The 23,237-nt window shown below is 39.9% G+C and overlaps 1 protein-coding gene across 2 annotated transcripts in view; it reads right to left on the reverse strand.

Moving 5' to 3' along the window:
- Window positions 1-23,237, reverse strand: part of AMMECR1 (AMMECR nuclear protein 1) — an 82,291-nt gene that overhangs the window by 5,485 nt on the left and 53,569 nt on the right. For both annotated transcript variants that reach the window (XM_068411811.1, XM_068411810.1), the window contains 3 exons: window positions 16,470-16,584; window positions 8,007-8,097; window positions 6,162-6,258 (listed from right to left, as the gene is read on the reverse strand). In XM_068411811.1, coding sequence (XP_068267912.1) covers window positions 6,162-6,258; window positions 8,007-8,097; window positions 16,470-16,584 — 303 coding nt within the window. The remainder of the gene's footprint in view (window positions 1-6,161; window positions 6,259-8,006; window positions 8,098-16,469; window positions 16,585-23,237) is intronic.

A 23,237-nucleotide genomic window follows, 5' to 3' on the forward strand; every position in this document is an offset into this window, starting at 1 on the left:
GGCCTCACCAGGGCAGAGTAGAGGGGGAGGAGAACCTCTCTCGACCTGCTGACCACACCCCTTCTAATACACCCCAGGATGCCATTGGCCTTCTTGGCCACAAGGGCACACTGCTGGCTCATGGTCATCCTGTTGTCCACTAGGACCCCCAGGTCCCTTTCCCCTACGCTGGTATCCAACAGCTCTGCCCCCAATTTGTACTGGTACATGGGGTTGTTCTTGCCCAGATGCAGGACTCTACACTTGCCCTTGTTATATTTCATTAAATTTCTCCCCGCCCAACTCTCCAGCCTGTCCAGGTCCCTCTGAATGGCTGCGCAGCCTTCCGGTGTGTCAGCCACTCCTCCCAGTTTTGTGTCATCAGCGAACTTGCTGACAGCGCACTCTAATCCCTCATCCAAGTCATTAATGAATATATTGAATAGAACTGGTCCCAGAACCGACCCTTGCGGAACTCCGCTAGACACAGGCCTCCAACTGGACTCTGTCCCATTGACCACTACTCTCTGGCTTCTTTCCTTCAGCCAGTTCACAATCCACCTCACTACCCGATCATCCAGACCACACTTCCCCAGTTTAGCTGCGAGGATGCTGTGGGAGACCGTGTCAAACGCTTTACTGAAATCGAGATAGACCACATCCACAGCTTTACCATCATCTACCCACCGGGTAACATCCTCATAAAAGGCTATCAAGTTGGTTGAGCAAGACTTCCCGTTGGTGAAGCCATGTTGACTGCCCCTAATGATCCCCCTATCCTTGATGTGCCTAGAGACAGCACCAAGAACAAGTTGCTCCATCACCTTTCCAGGGATGGAGGTGAGGCTGACTGGTCTATAGTTACCCGGGTCCTCCTTCCTGCCCTTTTTGAAGACTGGAGTGACATTCGCTTTCCTCCAGTCCTCAGGCACCTCTCCTGTTGCCCATGACTTAGCAAAGATGATGGAGAGTGGCCTAGCAATGACTTCCGCCAGCTCCCTCAGCACCCGCGGGTGCATCCCATCAGGGCCCATGGATTTATGGACATCCAGGTTGCTTAATTGGTCCCTGACCCAGCCCTCATCAACCAAGACAGATTCCTCCTCTATCCTGACTTCTTCTGAGGCCGCAGGGGTCCAGGGCTCCTCAGGACAGCCTCCAACAGTATAGACAGAGGCAAAGAAGGCATTCAGTAACTCCGCCTTCTTTTTATCCTCTGCCTCCAGGACCCCCACCTCATTCATCAGTGGGCCTACATTGCCTCTAGTGTTGGCTTTACCTGCAATGTATTTGAAGAAGCCCTTTCTGTTGTCCTTGACCTCTCTTGCAAGGTTTAATTCCAAGGAGGCCTTAGCTTTCCTAGTTGCCTCCCTACATCCTCTGACAACAGACTTATATTCCTCCCAAGTGGCCAGCCCCTCCTTCCACGATCTGTACACCTTCTTCTTCCACTTGAGTTTGCCCAGCAGTTCCCTGTTCAACCATGCAGGTCTCCTGGTACCCTTCCTTGACTTCCTACCTGTTGGGATGCTCTGATCTTGAGCTCGGAAGAAGCAGTCCTTGAACGCTAACCAACTATCTTGGGCCCCCTTACCTTCTAGTACCCTCTCCCATGGGATTTCCCCTAGCAATTGCTTGAAAAGGCCAAAGTTGGCCCTCCTGAAGTTCAGGGTTGTGATTCTGCTAGCTATTCTGTTCCTGCCACATGAGATCCTGAACTCTACCATCTCATGGTCGCTACAACCAAGGCTGCCCTCAACCTTCACCTCTTCAACCAGACCCTCCTTGTTAGTGAGGATCAGATCCAGCAGCGCTCCTCTCCTAGTTGGCTCATCCACCATTTGCATCAGAAAGTTATCATCAATGCACTGGAGGAACCTCCTGGACTGAGGATGGCTGGCTGAGTAGGCCTCCCAGCAAATATCAGGGTAGTTGAAATCCCCCACAACAACCAGGCCCTGTAATTGCGAGACTGCTCTCAGCTGCCTGTAGAAGGCCTCATCACCCTCCTCATCCTGATCCGGTGGCCTGTAATAGACACCCACAACAGTATCACCCCTGCCAGCCTGCCCCTTAATTCGCACCCACAAACTCTCAACTCGCTCCTGATCCGCCTCTGGACAGAACTCAATACATTCTAGCTGCTCACTCACATAAAGAGCAACTCCACCACCTCTCCTTAGTGGCCTGTCTTTCCTGAACAGGACATAGCCATCCATGACCACATTCCAGTCATGCGAGGCGTCCCACCAAGTCTCTGTAATTGCCACTAGATCATAGCCCCCCGACCGAACACGGATTTCTAACTCCTCCTGCTTATTCCCCATGCTGCGTGCATTGGTGTACAGGCATTTCAGGGAGCGAGCTGGGCACACCGATTTCATCCCAGATTCACCCCCTGATTTCACCCCAGGGGGATGGGGGGCCTCCTGGTCTACCTCAACACTAGAGCATTGCCCCAGTGGTGCAAGCCCAGCTACCACCCCATCCCCCTTCGAATCTAGTTTAAAGCTCTCCGAATGAGCCCTGCTAATTCCTGTCCCAGAACCCTTTTGCCCCTACGACATAAACCTTTCCCATGTATCACTGTCACGCCTGTTGTCTTATAAAACCAGCCATTATCAAAGAACCCAAAGCCCTGCCTGTAGCACCAGTCTCGTAGCCAGGTGTTAATAGAGAGAATCCTACTATTCCATCCCACTCCTTGAACTCTTGACAGGCTTGGTGCCATGACCACTTCCCTGGGGAGCCTGTTCCAGTGACCCACCACTCTCTCAGTGAAGAACCTTTTCCTAATGTCCAATCTGGACTTCCGCTGATGCAGCTTCATCCCATTTCCTCAGTCCTGTTGCTGGTCACCAGAGAGAGGAGAGCAGCACCTCCCCCTCTGCTGCCCGCCTTGAGGAAGCTGTAGGCTGCGATGAGGTCACCCCTCAGCCTTCTCCAAGCTGAACAAACCAAGTGACCTCAGCTGCTCCTCCTCCTTAGTCTTGCCCTTGAGCCCTTTCACCATCTTGGCTGCCCTCCTCTGGACCTCTCCAGACTCCCAATACCGTTGAAAAATAATGGAGAGAGGTCTCACAATAACATCGGCCAGCTGTATGTAACTAAAAGCAGAATCCAGGGCCTGACAACAAATATTTTGGATATACTTGCATCAGTATTGTTTGACAACAAGAAACATATCACCACATTTACACTTATCTGTAGAAGTGCAAAATCTACACAAAAACACTATTCCACATTTCCACAAATTTCACTTAGAAAGACCTTGCGTAAGAGATCTGACAGATGAGATTTGGTGAATCCAGCTACAGTGATTTAAAATATTGCCACCTCTCCTTTCTATCATATTTTTCTTCTGGAGTTGCTCTGGTTGTTCTCTCCTCTTTTAGGTCTGAAAAAAACACAACAGATGGCTCAACCGCTTGCACTCACAGCCCAACACAAAAGTTTAAACTACTGTTGAGTTACCAACTGCAGCAATTAAGGGGGCAAACACATTTGCTTCTGCTGCCTCTTTGCCAGAGGAACAGAGCAGAACACCTTACACTCGTAGCTTTTTGCTTCAGTGGACATGTTTCAGAGCACCAAAGGTGCCCACACTTGCTTGATACAACAGTCTTTGTTAATGATGTACTAATTTAACAAATGGCTGCTGGTCCTTGCTGGGAGATTAGCTGCGGCTCTTGAATTGATGGGAACGGCACGCGGCACTGCACTTGACGACTAAGCTGGTCTGTGAAGGAAATCCCCTGCCACTATGAAACCAAACCATCAGCTTGGCAGTTAATGAAGTTGGTTGTAAGTGGGTCAGAGCAGGCCAAAGGCAGCCCGCCTAGAATCACATCTGCTCGTTTAAGCAGAGGGAAGAGGAAATGCAGTGACTGTCCTTACGCGTTCTAGACCCCTAGAATTGGTAGACTTCTTTCAGCTCCATTATTTTTTAGTTCTCTTCTTCAAAACGTGGCCAGAACTGCAGGATATTAACTTGAAGTGAAGATAGTTAGCAACAGACAAGTTTTGATCAGCTTAAGGCTTTACTCACGCACAGGGCATTTACTCTAATTCAGAGACTTGAAAAAGGAGTTAAAAGCACTTACTCCACTCTTCCAATAGATGTTTTACTGTATGACAAGTTATTAAAACGAGGCTCTAAAAAAGGTTGCCTGATGCTGGTAAATGGTTACTATTTTAATACTCCTGTTTATAATATGTCAGCAGAAACTGAGTTTTTAAGCAAGTAAAACAGCAAAAAAAAATTTCTTCTGAACATTAGAAACTACGCTTTGTTTCTTCCACTTGTCAGGCCAGTGATTTTGCTAGCAGACTGGATGTTGTGAACTTAAATACACTAAAATATTAAATACACTAAACATGGGGGTTTTGGTGGTTTGATTTTGAGGGGGTGAGTTTTTGCTCCAAACAAAATCATGTAGCCGGAAGATGTGCACTATATAGAATTTTTGTTTCTTGGAACATATTCCTTATTTATTGAGGCATACATAAATAGTCATTTAAGACCTATACCACTGTTACTCTTGCTCTCAGCTATCTCCATATATTCTTTTTGAACAGAAAATAACAAGGTGTACAGCTAAAATAAATTAAAAGGAGACTGGGGTTCTGCATTTGGATATTCAGCTGGATTCTGTAAAACCTTCCTCTCTAATTCAACCTTCAGAATAGCATGTTTTCCTTAGTCACAGCTACTCCACAGTCATCAGGTTCCTTCAAGAATCCAGAATTCTGAACAGCCATTGGGACACAAAGCCTTTATTCTTCATCCACAAGATCACTGAACAAGTGATTCCTCTAATACCAAAATATTTGTTTTTCTAAGAAATGCTTTGTCTTCTGCCTGGTCTAAACATAAACTACTGCTAAGTAACAGCAAGGTTTCTAGATGAAGATTACAAACGTGGAAGTTGAAAAGAACCAAAATCTCAGGTCTTTCTCCTGTAAGAGTGCATAAACAATCAGGAGAAGCCAAGTATGCTCAAATGTCTAAAATGAAAGGATTGGGTTTTAATTATGGACAAGGAAGTCAAGGCTGGCTTACACCTAGCTGCACTAAGGAGGAGAGTATTTCCAAAGAAATCAGGACACAGAAACAAGAGTAATATAGACAACACTTTTAGGATTAATCTTGTGACCCTGTAAGTCCCTAGAATTTGATAAAAGATAGGAAGGATAAGAGTTTCGGACAAAGGATTCTAGCTTTGTTATTTGTATTACTAGTATGTCAAGTGTGGCCTCCCTGAAGAGGAAGAACAGTCAATACTTCCTTATGACATAAGATTTAAAAAATTCTTATTTCTCCAAGCATGGAATAGATAACTAGAGTTTAGCAGTCATTTTATACTGCAAGCTTATAAAAAGATATAGTTTTAGAGATGTTCTTACAGACATTTACTCCTCCCACCCTTCACCATATAACTACAATATTATGGGCAAAACATCTGCTGCTAATTCTAAAATATTCTGGCTCCCACTCACTAAGAACACATTGTATGAAATGAGCAAAATCAAAATATACTACTGTGCAAGTGACAGAGTATGAAATAAAATATTTAATTCATGTCTCCACTCCTGAGAATACCCTGACACAGTTTGACTAGTACACTGACTGTCAAATCAGCTACCTAGTTTGCATACCAAACACCTGTTAAGCGAAGGGAAACCTGTCCTCCACAGGAGATAAGACACCCAACGCTGTCTTTGAGAACTGAGCAGATCACTAGTAGTGAGGGGCCTCCAGGACTTCACAGCAGCAGAGCCGCAGTGCACCATCTGCTCAAATACAAATGGACAACGGCAAGTCACCCTCGTTAACAACAGCCCTGGAGGTCCCTTACAGCCAACGAACAAACTGTAAAACGCAAGAGCTAATACACTGCTAAGATCTGTCCGAGTTAGGAAACAAAATATGCAGGTACTCTGATATAGATGTGTAGCCCAATATTTAACAACAGCCTTTTCTTTCTTGCTTAGTACCACTAAGCTCTATGCAAGGCACAGATATTCTCAAAAGTCCGTACTGCGATTGTGAAAAGAAAGAAATCATTAATAATATATACAGGAAAGCTTACTGTTACCATCTGAAATAAGCACTTACCAGGAACGAACACATCACAGTGTTACAAAAACAGGGCTTATCTGTAGTATCCCCTGATGCATACCTGGTTAGCTTTATTGTTTTCCTGAATTCGTTAGTAATCGGAGCTTTGTAGCCTCCTTTCCTCAATAAGGAATCTATGGTTTGAATGTGGTCCCATCCTGTTGAATTTTACAGTAATAAAAATTAGTGAGAAATACAGCAATAAGCATAGATGTTGCACAAATACAGTACGGTATGTAGTGTGACTGATAATGAAAGCGCTCTGCTGAAGTTCCGTATAAAACATACATCATTCTTCCCTACTTAAGAACAGCTGAAGGAAATATGATGTATAGGATTTCTTTACAAAGTTCGCTCTACAAACAACATGTATTTTTATCTCGTAGTTGAAATATTTTAAAAGTGGGCCTGCTATATCCAGGTATCAAGATATAAAATGAAAAAGATATAAAAAAGATATAAAATTAAACTTTTCTGAAATGTTCAGGTATGATCACGTATCACAATCACTTTACACATTATAAATGTCTACGACAGTATGAAAAATTAAATTTCTGTATAAAATGAAATTTAAGAGAATTATCAGTTGAACATGTGCAGAGAACTTCAGAGATTAGACTTCATAAATATCACTTAACTTTACAGTGATAATTTCAGAGCTACTATATTATAGTATAGGTGGCTGGGTAATAAAAAAAAGTGATGGATTATTCATTATTGTTCTCAATAAAATCTTCACGCTATTCAAACCTCCTATTCATTGATTTTAAAAAAGCCTAATATTTTAAGTGGCTGTTAGACATGTTATTTCCAAAAGATGCAATTAGATTAGTCACATTGTTACATTAAAAAAAAAAAAAACAAACGGGTAGTTTTGGGTACGTAAAAAAATACAAATGGGTAGTTTTGGGTACTTTAAAGAGTCTGATTGCAATGCATGGTCTACTACAACTATTTAGAAATTTAAACACATGCCCCTCACCCCCCAGTTCCTGAATTTAAAAAAAGTTTGTTAAGTGATCACCAAAGGTCTTGACAAAAAAACCACTTCTCTGACTAGCCAACCTGAGATTACAAAAGCAAAAAAAATTGTCTTGGAAAGCCTCTAAACTTACAGGTGACTATTTGGAAACAGAATTATCAATTACAGATGGTCCTCAGTAAAAGTTTAATCCTATTCCTTAGAAGACCAACTCAAATATAAAAAGGAAAAAAAAAAGCAGCAATGCAAAATGTAACATTGAGACACACTGTCAAGCTTGGAAGAAAACCCCATAGTGAGTAGTCACAGTCAGCTGCTTAGTCCAAAAGATCACTATTCAACAAAACCTACTGTAGTTTTTTTAATTCTCAAACTTAAGTCTGTGCGTCTATTAAAAGGGACTTTAACAACATTATTTTGGACTTTGATACTGGATGTAATTCCCTTCCATCCATCAAAAAACCCAGGAAGCCAGTGCTTATAAAAGGAATTAAGTACCAGCAGAAAGTACTTAATTGAAAAAAACCTTTATCATTGCAAATTTAGGAATAAATCAGCTGTTAAGATAATTGACCAGACATCCCAGAGTTTTTGCATGTCACTAATATCACAGCATAACAACTATATGAAATTGGCAGCTCTTAACAGCTGTCAAGTTGGTTGACAGCACTGTAGCACCCCTCCACGTTTTATTTTCCTACAGCTACGCTGCATTTATGACTGGTTAAAAAACAGCTACAATTTACTGAATCCCTACAAGGGGATCGATACAGGCATATTAATTGGCATTTTATATAAGAGTCTTCTTACAATTAAATATTGCTCCATCATCTGACATCAGTGCAAGGTCAAATACTGCATTTTAGATTTCTATGTATGTTTAAATTCTTCACCAGATCATACGAAATAAAGTGCAACAATGACCTTGCTCCTTTGCAACCTCCGGTAAGTAGGTGGCGGTGCGTTTTGATCCTTTTTCATTGATGAATTCTATTCTAATGCCATGTACACCCACCTGCAAGAAATGGGCAGCTTTATTAGTACATTAAAAGAAAAAAGATACAAGAGATTTCTAACACGATAAAACCCAAAACGTGAACCTTTCAGTGGTTAATACCATTTTGCAAAGAGTTTCAAGAGGTGGTACTGAAGTGAATGTAATCTTTATGAAAGGTGTTCACCTTACAGCCCTGTAAGGTCAGCAGCAGCACAAATACGGTCCTCAGCTCCCCACCACAGAGCTTCGGTTCTGCTCTGGAGGAAAGCCAGCTGAGATACAAAAGTCGTTCTGTCTCTGAGCCTGCTCTCTCCCTCCAACACTGTCAGCAATGTGGTTGCTGATAAAATCACCTGGTCACCAGATACAATCTGCAGGCAACCAAACAGCTGGCAAATCTAATGATGCTTCAATTAAGAGCTTTTATTTTGTTCAAATAACAGCTGAACAACGAAAGATTTGTCACACTACGAACTCAAGCCTGGAGCCTTCAAAATTTCTGCTAATGTATGACGAGGAAAAGGAGCTATTCCAAAGCGTTCAGCTTCGCACTCCTATTTCCATGCTACTAAGTACTCTGATATGACAAAATGCCAGTATGGAAACCAAAATTACTAATAACAAGCAGTTAGATATATATAAAGTTGAACTGCCAAAAAAAAATTTTAAAAAAATTAAAATGAGGCTAGGCACCTTTCCAGGGCGTTGTTCAAGCACCCCTTTGTTCAAGGTACAGTAGTTCTGGTGAGAGCACCTGCACTTGGATCAGGCATGCCATGAAAGATATTCCATTACCAGAAAGTTTTCAGTTGCTTTTGAGTTCTGTGCATAAACACAAAGCCTTAGTAGATGGACGTTTTTATTTTCATGCCCACATAACCAAGATGCTATTTCCATTTAAATGCAATGTTCCCAGCATCGTATGTGGAAATGAATAGTTATGTTTCAAAGGGTACAATGGTATGTGGTACGGCACTTCTTTTTGGACACAAAATTAATCAAAAAATGCTGTAACAGTTTCTCCAGTGACGACCTATTTTACTGTAACTGCATGCCAGTCAAAAAACAAATAAGGAATATTTACAAAGCTCTACCACCTGATCAATTAACATACCTGCTTACATTAAGACTTTATTTTTTAATCTTTATATATGATAGAAGCATGGGGAAACATGAGGAAGAGTCTCTCTTGTGGCTGGCCATGGCCTCAACAATTTTTCCCCATGAACCTAACATTTCTTAAATAGGAAAAATTAATTTGAGACTAATAAATTTAATTAATTGCAAATTTTAATGTGATATTTCATTACCAAACACTCCTAAACCTAACTTTCATAACATGGATACTAGAGAGATCAAGTCTGTATACTCAGATGATGTAATTATGAACCCAAAGGACCTGAAAGTAAAATGAAACGGTGTTAGAAGCTGAAATGAGCCTACCAAGTTTATTCCAAGAACCAAGTAGGTTTTTGCAGCTGGTGATTTTGTAACTATCTATATTCAGTTGCCTAAGCACTAAGATCAAATATTTTCAGGCTTTGCACACCTTCAAATCCTGCAGACTATTAGATTCCAAATTCTACACAACTGTTTAGCACAACAGTGGTCATCTAGTATTCAGGAGAAACTAACCAGAAGCACTACTGATGGATTAAGTATGATGCAACATTCAAGCAGTAGGTAGCTACACTGCACTGGATGTTTCCCATTAACCATTTTAATGGACTTTTAGGCCCATGTCTGTAGAAGAAAAAGATGTAGAGAAAAATAAAAAAGGCAACACAACTGCACCCACAATTCCTCTGGTTCGGAAAACTTCATGGCGTTCTGTGAAGCACGAATTCCAACTGCGTAGCTAAGCAGTACTCTTAGTCCAGTACAAATGGCTTTTCATTGTTTAGCTCCAGTTGATCAAAACCAGGCCTAAGTTAAACAAAAGGAAGCTACACACAAGCAAAATAAGAATGATCCACGCTAAGACTGCCATGGGCACAGCCAGGAATTTATTTTGACTTCCTCAAGAGACCAACGTTCCTGCATTGATGAAAACTTCCGTGAAATTTCCCAAAATATTCCTCTCTAAGATGGGAGGTAAGGGGTAGGTGCGTGTTTGGAAGGCATGAACTGGACTGTAACTGGCTTGCCTGCCAGGCTCAGCACAGAACTTCATACAACAGCCCATGGCGTGCTTCTCAAACTAAAACTACCGATACACCACAGGCATCTATGCAGTTCAGAAAAACAAACCAAACAATCTTCTGCAGATGGAGTTTAAGTTCCGTCTCGTCTGTTACCACCGATTAGGGAAATGACTACACACAGGTATCCTTCTGAGCTGCAAGAAGACCACACAAGTGCCGTATCAGTGCCCCAAATGGACAGGAATCTATTTAGACTGTTGCTGTTGGGAGGGGAAAGTGGGATAAGAGAGAGACTTAAAGGCAACAAACCAATCTCCTCCAATAGAAATATTTCTGTAGTGTTTTAGAGGATAAAATACTGTATATGATGTATTCAGTACTTGTGGATGTAAACTTTTTGGCCCACTGTGTAAGTGGCCAGGGGCTACCTAAAACTAGGTTCAGTGACAATATTAATTAAAAAACACAGACCTTTCCCTAAATCTAAGGATTGCATTAAACTATATTTTTTATTTTACTTCTGAAGTGACCTCAACAGAACTTCAGGCTTTGTTGTGTATTTATACACATTCATATTCATTTATATGCATCATTTTTTTAATGAATCGCTTATTTACATACACTTCGGGATGGGGAAAACACGCACACACGACATTTATTGTTTTGCCACGTGCTTCTGGCACTTGCTAGATTATTGCCTGAAATACCTCTCTCTCTCTCTCTACATCTATCTCAGCTGAGCTAAGAAAAAATTGTTCCAAAACCCACCCCGAAACCGAAGTTCAAGCAACTGTCACGTTCCACTGTTCTGACTCAAAGTTCCAAACACAGTTTACAAATCTGTTCCTCTTGTACTGACTCTCCAACCATACCGAGAGGAAGAAGTAGCATTATTCTCGCTAGCCTATCAACATGGAATTTGGATAAGCATCTAAAACATCAAGCCTTGTGGAAATTTAAGCTTCTAGTCCACTGTGGAATAAACTACTATCAAATAATCATTCTGTTCAGTTTTATCTGCTGCACTGAAATCTGTAAGAGATTTGCATGCAATTATCACTAATTAGTTTAAGATTAATTAATTGTAAACATTTTTTTTGAAATATATTAAAGCAGATAACAAAGAATCTGTTACAAAGAACCCACAGGGATATCCCAGAGCTGAGTAGTGCAACACCTCCTTGGTGTTAGAAACAAGTGTCTGCCTGTTCCGTGAGTTCACTCACTATTTGCTGTTCTCCTCCACTCAAGATAGAAACACGGCTGATGTACAAGCCCTACTGCCTGCACGCCCCTTACACCGCCACAAACGGCCTGCCTGCCGCTCGCTTCTACCAGTACAAACATTCACGGCAGGACGTGATGAACCAGGTGAGGCTGGCCTGGGTTATGGCTAATCCTTCTACTGACTCATGGTTTGTCAGCTCAGTCTTTGAACAGCGGCAAGCTGTAAACATTTCCAAACAAAAAAAGGTGGCCTACAACCTGTGATAGCACAAACCAGTAACTTTCCCCTTCATTTACCTAACTGTATGGACACGGCTGTACACAGGCTTGTCTGGAAACGGAACACTTCAGGTTAAGCGACTATTGCTACTTATTTAGAAGCTGACCCCACTTCTTATTAGCTGTATTCTACAGCTTTTTAGCCTCACATTTGTAGCAAATATGCTGGCTTCTTTCTGATCATCCTTAGGAGGGCTTAAATATTACATTCTGATTTAACAATGGAGGCAAAACACTACACAGGAGATACGCTCTCTGCTTCATGACTAGCATTCTTTTTTAATAAATCATTTATTTACATACATGGAATCACTGAATATCTTCCAAAGAGAATAAAATATTGAGATCAAGACTCTTTCTTCTCTGTTCTAAGGAATATAAGCTGCAAGAGTCGCTGGTGCTGCTGCATTTGCAGGAAGGAAAGAATTTCTGCAACTCTTAAATGTACTTTGTCAACAATAAAAAGCCACCTTTCAGTCAACATAAGCCACCTTTCCGTCAACATTATTGGCCACAACTATTTAAGCTAATATTTAAACCAGTGCATACAGGGTAAAGGCCTTTTGTATCAACACAGCAAGCGTGTACAGTTCTGCAGATTTTACTTCACTGTAGAACAGCAACTTCAGGGCAAAGATCTCTTTCAAGGTATTTTAAGGAAGAGCCACGGGTCAATTCTAGTTATTTATTACCTTGTTGGAATTACAATAATGTGTTCCAAAAAGTTTCTAATTATAATTACATACAATCGTAATGCTTTATGATGTTTTGATGAAAACAATGAGGAGAGGGCCTGAATGAGCAAGACAGGCTTTACCTTCTAGCAAAAAACCCCACAGATTCTTAATTAATGAGAAAATAAATTTAAAAGGTATTCATTTGCTATAACATGAAATAGAGAGGGAACGAGTAGAGGCACTTTGCTTTTCTCTTCTGTATTTCTAGAGAAAAAAGCATGCAGGGGATACATGAAATCATTTGCCATTGTAACGTACCTCGCAGCCATCCCCTCTCAAGGAGGCAGAGCCTGTAGCACCAAAGCTGGAACTGCAAGACCTACAACATGATCACACATATATGCCACTCCTGGGATCTGACGCTGCTCACAGGACCTTCTGAGGGTAGGCTTATTCGCCCAAATTTCAGACTTACAAGCTTCACAAACAGAAGTTCTCTCTGAAGGACCCAAAGCCACGATACTTCACAGCAATCTATTCACACTCTTCTACATTCCTTCTTTTGGGGTGCTGCTAACCACACCCACAGCTCCCAGTGCAACACGAGATGCAAGTATATCTGCATTAAGAATCAACAGCAAAACTGGATGCATCCTGAGGCAGGAGTTCAAATTTACGCAGGAAAGGAAAGACTTGGCAGAAGGACAGATCAAAAAGATGAGCTCAAGGAGAATGGAAATATGGATAAAGCTGAGTTTACGCGGGGAAGGAATGACTGCTATCCATATCAAATGTGTTTAAAAATAATTGGTCTTTATGACTTGTCTCCCAAGTAGTCCTTTGATATCTGATCTTTAATAAAAGAGCAGTACTATCAAAAAAAGAGAAACATAGCTTAGACTTTCTCGTGTTGCCCATTTCTTTGAGATGGAAAGGTTGTGGAACTCCAGCCCAGCAGCAACCGGACCACAGCCGTATTTCACGGGTTCTGTCTAGCAGAAATGAGGAAACCCTCCCAGCGTTCATTTCAAAGCCCTACATCTGTTCCCCTGCTACAGGGCACTGCAATTCTTATAAAGTCACAGGTAAGTAGGAATGCTAAATTATATTTTAGGAAGCATCCTCACGAACCATGGCATTGAAGCTGTCCTTTAAAGGTCTGTACTTTCTCCTAGTTACTTTTATAAAAGGTAAAAATGGCAGCAATTTGAGAAATTGTATGGGAGCTAATAGCCAGCAATTCACTCCTATCTCCTGTTTACTTGGTTGAACTTTCTGCTGCAAAAGGATCTTGCATTGCTTTTTACAACTGAAATATTCATTTATTTAATGAATTATCTTCCTAAACTAATCAGAGAAAAGATCTATCACTCTGCTTCAGGATATAGGAGACACTCCCAAGCCGTGTCTTCAAATGATCTTGTCTCTAAGCCACCAGTGCACTGCGAGTTGTCCGAATCAGCAATTTTGAAATACCGTGACCGCTGTCAGCAAATCACCGAATTGGCTCCCACACGGTCACCAGTAGCATACCTACAGAAGTAAGGTCTCCTAACCAGGCTCATGTTTTTCAGGATGATCTTAGCATTACACGAGATGAAAGATGCACAATCTCTCTTTACATCATAGTCCAGACATCCTGAAATGTCTTTTTGCCATTAATATTGCATAACTGCAGCTCCCTTAAAAGAAACACCGACGACATAAGCTATCTCACTGACAGGGCGCCAACAGTGGTGAATCATTCTTTTAAGAACTAACAATTACACATTTTATCTTTCTCATTTACACCCCCCGCCCCTTTGGCATAGAAAGCCTGTGGATCATCCACAACTATGTATGATACAATCACTTGAGAAGCACGTTTAACTTACAGGAAATGAGAAAAAAAACCCAAACAAACAAAAAACAAATTGTGGAACGTACTTGTGACCATTTCTTAGAATTTCTAAGAATTTGATAGAGGTTTTAAAAACCTATCATTATGAAACCTTAAATGAAACAGGAGAGAGCAACTAAGCAAATGGAAAACATATTATATTTTTGGCCCCTCCATTCTCTCCTCCTAAGTCCTGACTTTCCAATAAGAAGAATCGTAAGAATCCACAAAATCAGTCAGAACTACAAGACTTCGGTGAAGACTACAATTCTGCATTAGGCTTGTTTACAGTGTTGTTGAAGTCTCGAGGATTCCGCAACAAGACATAGAAAGTAAAAGCCTCCTTTGTTTCATACAGGTATTAAAGTTATGAATCAGAAGTGTCCCAAGGAACAAAGTTTAAACCAGTCTTTCCAAGGGAGAGCGCATTTCTGAATGCAGGCTTTGGTTTCAGCTTCTCTTTAAGGATGAATATTTTGCTCATCCTATAAGTTTATTAGTGAGAGAATAAAACAGTGTCTAATAATATTCATAGACTACCCTACCACATGGAAAGAGGTAAATGCTCTTTCATTATGCACTTCACACATTTAAAGAGACATTTTCTGAGTGTATTGTCTAATTTTTAATAAATTACAATAAATGAAATTAAATTGAAAACATCACTATGATTACTACCAGCAGTCAACCTAGCAAAGCAGAAAATTCTACCAGTTTTAATTTTGACTTCTAGCTTGGTTTAGTATTAAAAGTCACTAAAGTTTTAGATTACTTGAAAACATTGAAGTACTCTAAGGGCTCAGTGACAAGACAAACTACTTCTCTGGAAAAACCTTCTTGTTGAGAATGCACACAGCTGCAGCTATGATTTATTTTTTTTTCTGACATTACATAAAAAATGAATAATTCTGTTTATGGTGAAAATGCCAATAAACCCCAAAGGGAACTTACATTCATCTCATTCAGAATTACACATCAGAAGGCAAGAAGCCCTTGTCGTTATGAGCTGAACAGGAAACGTATTTTTATTAGGTTTTCAGCTACTGTAAAAGTCCTAATGCTGAGGTTACTGCTGGATACCACCATTCCATGCAGTAGGGCCTCTTACCGTTTTAACAGCAAATGAAATTTATATTCAATATACATGTGTTATGTGTGAACACAATAGAAAGCCTCTTTTTCTCTTAAGAAATCCTAAAGATTTATTAGGGCTAAGTCATTATTAAAGGGAACTACTGTAACTTGTGTGGTGTCTCTGGCATTGTAACATGTCCACTATCATATATTACAATTTCAAAATTTTTTTATGTCCACTCAGATATAGACTCAAAGAGCAACACAACACTCATACTGACCGAGATGAGAAGTTCATCTTAAGTCCAGTAACTCGTTTTTTTGCAAGTGTCTAAGACCAAATAATTTGGGAAAAAACAGAATACAGTATAAGGCTTCCTTCAATCCACCTTCCCACAAGTAACTCTAAAAGCAGCGTTTGCCCTCAGTCTCTTTTATGCTGCTGTTCCAAGAGAATGCATGCAGGTTTCCCAGAATCTAACAGTGACAACAGATTCACCTCCATGCATAAGTAGCAAAGAAAAATAAAAGTGATGATTTACTTGGCTTCATTGTGTAAGGGCTTTGTGGGGTCTGTGCAGGCCACTCGCTCTGAAAGCAAAATAAGTTTTGGGAAAGATAAATGGCTCACTCCTACAAGCTAAATAAGGCAGCTGGTTTGGGGATTGCAGTGTTTTGCAGTGCTTGTTTCCAGAGGCATACCTCAGACTATTAACTTTCATACTGGAACACCCTCTTTCCAGAATCAATGGACTGACCTATCATGGTTCTGTAGTTAGCTATGCTGCAAAAGAGGACTCGGGACACCAGCACTCAGACAGTACCTTGTGCTTGATGGAGGTAAATACAGAAATACAGCTGTGCAGACCACTCTCTGAGCGCTTAAGTGGGCAAGAGTACAACTTTATTCCATTTTCATGGCTCCGACTTTTAAGGTGGTGACAGTTCTACCAAAAGGATCTTTTGAATCTATGCACAAAACAATGCGTACAGAGTGCAAAGCAGTGACAACTTCACTAAATGTATGCAGATAATTTAAATGGTGTGACTTGTGCTATAGAAGTTCATGGTAGCAAAGTAATTTTCGTAAAGGACATCCGACATCCTTACCTCCCAGTCCATGTAGTCACATACATCTTCAAAGTTAGTGAGTAGAGACACTGAGCAGAAAAGCCGTGGCAGCTCATCCCTCGTCATTGGGGGGAAACGACTATCTTTAAGGGCACTGTTGAAGACAAAACAGAATTTCAAAGGATTTTTTTTGTTGGGTTTTTTTAAGTTAAAGGATCTAATGAATCAACTGAAAAGTATAAAGGCCAAAAAAAATCCTGATGAAATGATGACCAGTTTGATATCCAGTTGCCAGTGTAACACACTGACCAACATTCCCAACCTTTCCTTAGACATTTGTTTCAGTTCCTGGCTGGCCAGTCAGGTGGTGGTCTGAGGGTCATTCCTTCCTGAGCCGATTTTGCTACTGTGACAATTGTATTAATGAAGCAGCAGAAAGTTTTTGGAAAAAATTACAAAAGCAATAGCTCTTCTACCTGCGATTTAGTAAATCCCTTTCAAAAAGTATTAAACTATACAACATAAAGTAGAGGGGGAAATTCTATAGCCTGCAATAATCAAACATGTAATACAGTAATCAAAATGTAGAACTTAATTATTCAGTGAAAAAAAAAATCCAAACAAGCAGAATATTCTCCAAAAAAGAATAATATTCATGCTTCCTGGCAAAGGTGAATATAAATAGGTAAAAACATCCAAGGGCTCTACAGACCTGTAAAACTACAGGACTTGAAGATGTTCTGCAAAGCAGAGGTAATGATTAGTAACAGGGAAGCCTGCAAACAGCTAAGCTAATCCTCAGGCTGACGTGCCATTCTATAGACAAACATACACCTAATGGGGTGAAATTCAGTACAGAGAGGAGCTATCGGCACATTCCAGCACGCTTTGAAAAACAAAGCTGTTAACAGACAGTAAGCAGTACCACGAGTAAGAACATTTGTAAAAACCTACTTGCATATGTTTGGTTAAGAACCAGTTAAATTGTAAAAGGGAAGGTTAAAGTGAGTATGGTGTATCATAATTTTTTGTTCTCTTAAGATTTGAAATACGACATGTATGAATACAAACATGTTCATCTCCAACAAAAACAGTGATCTGCTAACCGAGCGTTTTGATGAGTAAAGAGAATTTAAGATTAAGAGACTTACTAAAGTACTACCAAGTTCTTCACGTGTCTCATTGTTTCATCTAACAATTAGCTGATTCTTAATCGTTTTACTTGGCATACAGCCAGTTATTTAATGCTGATATAATTACAGCCATGGCGTTTAGAACATGGCTGAAGTCTCTGCATCAGATACCACCATTTCATATAAAGAGTAGTATAACTTTATTAAAGCAGACCAAATAAGGATGCATAAGCAAAAAAATGTAAAGTTTAGCTAAAGGAAATCTTCATATATATAACCAGAAATAGCTTCCCATCACAAATTACTACCATACACTGAAGAGTTAAAATGGAACCTTTGTTTTTCTGGGGCGGGGGGAAGGCAGGTTTTTTTCCCAGATATGCTACAATTACAAAAAAACCCATAGCACTGGAATTTAGACTAGGAGCCCTTCTCCAACCTTTGGTACTTTTACATTATAAAATAGGTCAGAAATATAGATTTTCATTATGCAGACAAATTCCTTATATAATTAAGTAACAGCGTGCCTATGCTACCCCTTATTTAGGAGTAATTCTAGGCAACCCCAGGTAAAGTCGCCATAGATGTGAGAGATGATGTTGGGACAGTAAGTAACGAGCCAAGATAAACCTTTTGACATTTACATAGTATAGACAAGCCTACATAGGCCTGTGAAGAACTGGGAACACTAAGGAGATTTAAAGCCTAATGCTTGTGATATTTAACTAATGACTTTCACTGAAGACGTATCAAAAGATAGTATTCTCCGAGATTTGTTGGTGGGATTTGCAAAGCTAGCTTTGTAACTGCTGGGCAGCAGGCAAAGTTACCATCCACTGTTGCCTGGTGTTTTGGAGCAACATCAGAGATCAGCACGTATAGCCACAGCATAATAGCAACGTATGAAAATATGATCAGCTAATTCAGCCTTTGTATCCCTCCACGTAGGGAGAAAACAAAATATATATGTAGAAAGGGAGGATACTCTGAACACAGGGACAGCTCAAACCAGAAGTCCCTCTAGCCTAGTATTAAGTAATAACCAGCAGCAGTTAGCAAAATAAATCAATACAAGAACACGGTAAATATCCAGGGGTGCTTTGCTGGAATACCCCCCAGGAATCCAGCTGTTTATAGCTTAGGTATTTTGAGCCAGAGGTGGTATCTCTGCACTTAACGCTCTTCATGGGTTTATTTAATAAGTGCATGCATACACACTTATAATATTTTACCCCACCTTTTACTAAAAACTAAAAGGTTATGTTCAGAAACCCCAGTACTCTTAAAATCCATTGCTACTACAAGTTTGCTTATATGCAAATTTCTCTTTTCCCTGAGGTATGCTGTACCTCCGCTGTATAACCAATCTATCTGAATACACTACTGAAAAGCACCCAGAAAGACAAGCATTATTTCATTAACAAATAACAAATTCAGTTGTCTTAGGGAACAACTGTATGCATGGATATTGCCAACACTTATTTAAACCTGTTTTTCATAATTTACGCAACAATCTTACACGCAAAGCATTTCCCATATTGTAAGAATTTACAACCTTCAAAAAACTTTTTTTTTTTGCACAACTTGATACTAGGAGTTTATCTAACCTTCAGTTCCCCTTCCTAAAGCTGCCAAAATGCACTTGTGAATTTAAACTTTTTGAGGCCAAGGCTGTCTACTGCGGGTGTAAGCTGGATCCCAATAATGGCAGCAGTAAAGCCTCAGGCAAATTCCCACTCACTGAAAATCTGCTGCACTGGCATTACTAAATGAGAAAGCCATCCTTAACTGAACATACTTGAAGTTGTACAGAAGCAAACATCATACAACACACGCGTAAGCCACGTCTCAGCTAGCCTGCTCAAACGCTGACATAATCATTTGAAACGAGACGGGTGAATCATGACATCGTGGCAGGCATCACCCTCAGAAATGTCAGCAGATCTCAGCACTTACCAAGGATGAGAATGCTTGCATGAGCTTTCACTTTTGTTGTTGCTGTTCTGGGAAGAAAGAATATCAGTTCCTCGAGGCAGCACTTTGGCACTTATCATACACTTCACATACCCTACAAAGACGTGTGTATGTCAGTTCAGACTCTTGCCTCACCTGTCACGTTCGTACGTGTGCCTCTCGGTGACCAGCTCAAAGCAAGCACAAAATACAGACCAGATAACATATGCTTGTTTTCCTCAACAGCCTGTTACTGATCTGAGCTGTCCAGAATGAAAAGTCACTGTATAATTGTGTGTCTGCATTCCTGATTAGTAGAGGAGACTTTGTTCTGTTTATTTGATGGAAGCATTATTTTTGTAGCATTAGAATGTGATTTTACAATCTTAGTCAATGCTGTATTCTTCTGTTAAGTCTTCTGTTAGAAAGACAAAAGGATTCTTATGGAACAAAATCTGGCATATTAGATACCAAGTTTAAAAAATATTAACTCCACAATTTTTCTGTTAAACTTAGAATTAAGGAAGGGTAAGTGAAAATAATTTGTAAAATAAGTTGGAAAAATTAGGCAGAGTTCAAAACTACTTTTAAAGAAAAAAATACTAATTTAAAAAGCATTTTCTAAACCATCTGTTCTTTATTCCTTAATGCCCAGAACTAATTTACATGTATTGCTGCTGACTAAATGGAAGTACACGGTAGTGAAAAGATGAAAAGAAGCAGTGCCAAGCAAGGGGAATTCTAGCTGGCCAATAAAAGGACATTAGTTTTTCCACATGGAGTTCTGTTCCATGTTAAAAGTGAAGCAGGCAAAGTCAAAATTTAATCCTGTTCCAAGAAAACTATTTTTAGACACAAAATGCATGCACACACACACACACAGCCTTTCTAGTTATTTATGCAGTCTTGGCTGTCCTACTAAAATCAAGCAATTGCCAGTCAAGAAAAAACCAAAACAAAGTGTTACTCAACTATCAGTTTTTCTTCAGCTGAGCCACACTATACAAATCTCTGCTTCTCCTCAAGTGAAGTTTACTTGGCCATAAGCTCTCCAGAAATGTTTTTAAGTAATTTTATTTTCCATGTTCCACTCCTCCTTGTATTTGGGGTATAGAAAAGCTTGCAAACACTTTAAAGACACTGAAAATACTTAGAGAAAAGGAAATTGTTCAAAGTATTTTGAGTTACCATGACAAACAGCATGAAGTTTAGCAAAAAATAAAATGAAGGTTTATATTCCTTAAGACTACAACTTGTTTTTGTAAAATACTACCAGAGAAGCTCTCGGAATCATCTGAGATAATAGTATGAGCAGATGAACCAAATGCAATACATCATTGTGGTGTCCCATCTGTAATTTCTGCAGGTTCTAAAAATGCTTTAAAAAAAAAAAAAGTCAGCTTCAGTCTTTTAAGAACCTATGGCTCTGAAATGTGATGTGGCAGATGGGTAATGAACAGTAGGACACACATTGGGGAAATAATAGCAATGAAGCTACATCACTGAGTTTAGGAGTGCCTGAAAATGTCTGTGCTTGAATTTAAAGGATCCTTTAAAAAAGCGTGATAGCATATAAGCATCAAAAATAGTAAAGAAGGATCTAGGTGATCCTTCTTTTATGAAGGTATTAAATGAATTAAATTCTTACTATTTAATGACAATTAATGACCCAAACTGGATAGAGAGTTTAGGCAAAACTGGATAGAGTTTTGCACATTACTGGAAATTACTTTGGGGGCTTAAACATGACACAGGGGAAGGAGATGCAAAGGAGATGTAAGACACTGGGCATGACATAAGTAATACTTTTATAGGAAGTGTAAATGAGGCAGAGACATTGACTCATGCGATTTAGGAGGCTTGCACAGTGAGTCAGTGACAGAACCAAGAATAGAATCCAAGATCCCCGACTCTAAAAATCTGCTTTTTGGTGACAGCCTCTCTTTCACAAGCTGCTCAGCCCACCACATAGAAACATAGCTCCCAGAGGATTCATCAGAGACTGATAAAATTGGGTTAATTTCATTAAATGTAAAAAAATTAATTTCCCATTACTTTTTCAGTTCACTCTGCTATAGTCAATTTTCTCTTAACCAGTTTCCGATATTGAACACAGCTAAACCAAACCATAATTCGTTGGCATCTAAACAATTCTTCAAATATCATCAGCAGAGTTATGAAAAATAGGCTAAAGATCTCACTTTACAAACTATTACCCTCTTCTGACAAACACTACATTGGCACTACTTTTAGACGGTAGGCAAAGGACTTAAATTCTCCCTGTTCCGGAACCCCCTTTTCATTTAGCTCAGTACGTATAACCCGAGATCCTCGATTCTTTCACCGAGCAAAATGTGCTTAGCAGAATTACCTTAGAAAATGCATTTAACAAAGAAATGGCCCTATGTCAATCAACTGACCCCCAAGGACCTAGATATTGTTCTTCAATTAATTCAAAACATCCTGAAATCAATGAGTGGCAAACTCACTGGATTTCAGATAACAGCAAAGAGATGACAGCACAAGAGACACTTGGTGCCAGGGTTTCAGAAAAAAAAAAGTCAATATTTATTGTTTTTTTGTTTTCCATTGCTGGGTTACTCATCAGTGAAGTTAGTTAAGATTTTTACTTTTTCATTCAGTAACTTCAACAGGAAGAAGTTAAGGAACACTTACACAAGTCATCAGTATTTTCCTAATGAAAATCAGCTATCATAACCCTGTTTGGCAGAGACCAGAAAAAAAATTAGCAGCTTCCAAATCACAATCTGCAATTAATTTTTAGCCAGAAAAACAGGGCAGAGTGTGCCCTTCTTCAGAAACTGAAATTATTACGAATAAAATTCTCCAAGCTTTCAGCGAAGAGATCAGACAGCCTAACACAACCCACATGACAGCCTTCTAACAGCTTTTATTTAAGACCAGCAGTTTGCCAACTTGAACTGGCAAAACTGGAGATTTCAAGGAGTGATTTACATGCATCATCAAGTCACCTGAATGCAAGGAAAAAGAATTTCTTTTCTTTTTTTCTGGTCAGACTGGAAAAATTTCCAGGAAACAAAACAACTGTGAATGACGTGTTTTTCCTGAACCCTCCCTTACATTTGGGAGACAGAAAGGGAAAGAACAACATTTCTACTTCCTGCACATTATGTTGCTAAGTGGCAGTCACAGGGTAGAAAAAGAAATACACACTTGTTGATACTTGGCACAGAAACACTTCTCTGAAGTTCTTAGCCTGTTTTATTAGCCCAGTGCAGCAGGCAATGGCAACACTCCTTCAGGTGGGAGAAATAAAATATTGTCTGGCATTTTGGCTCTTCAATCAATTATTTTTTTTTTTAACTCCACAAAACTGAAGTATGCCAGAAAGTCTCTCTCCCAATCTCTGTCTGGATTCAGACATGTGGTTTAACAGGAAGAAGGAACATTCTGATACTCTATTTAAGACAGTTATTTTAGGTTTGAAAAGAACATCATTCCTCTAAAAGACAACTCAGAGCATGTACATAAATTGTTTAGAAGGGCTCATCAGAAAAGGCAACCTCCATTCATTGACTAGATACAACAATTAAGTCTCTACTTTAGGCAGCCAGCAGTGCCTAAAATAAGCTGTCTGTATGCCCTCCAAAATGCCTTACCTCTCTAGTAAGTGTGGAAATGTTAGCGGTGTGGAAGTTGTTCCTTGGCCAGTACCAGCAAGGCTGCAGTAGTTACAGGA

The sequence above is a fragment of the Nyctibius grandis genome, chromosome 13 (genome assembly GCF_013368605.1).
Source record: "Nyctibius grandis isolate bNycGra1 chromosome 13, bNycGra1.pri, whole genome shotgun sequence".
Lineage (NCBI taxonomy): Eukaryota > Metazoa > Chordata > Aves > Nyctibiiformes > Nyctibiidae > Nyctibius > Nyctibius grandis.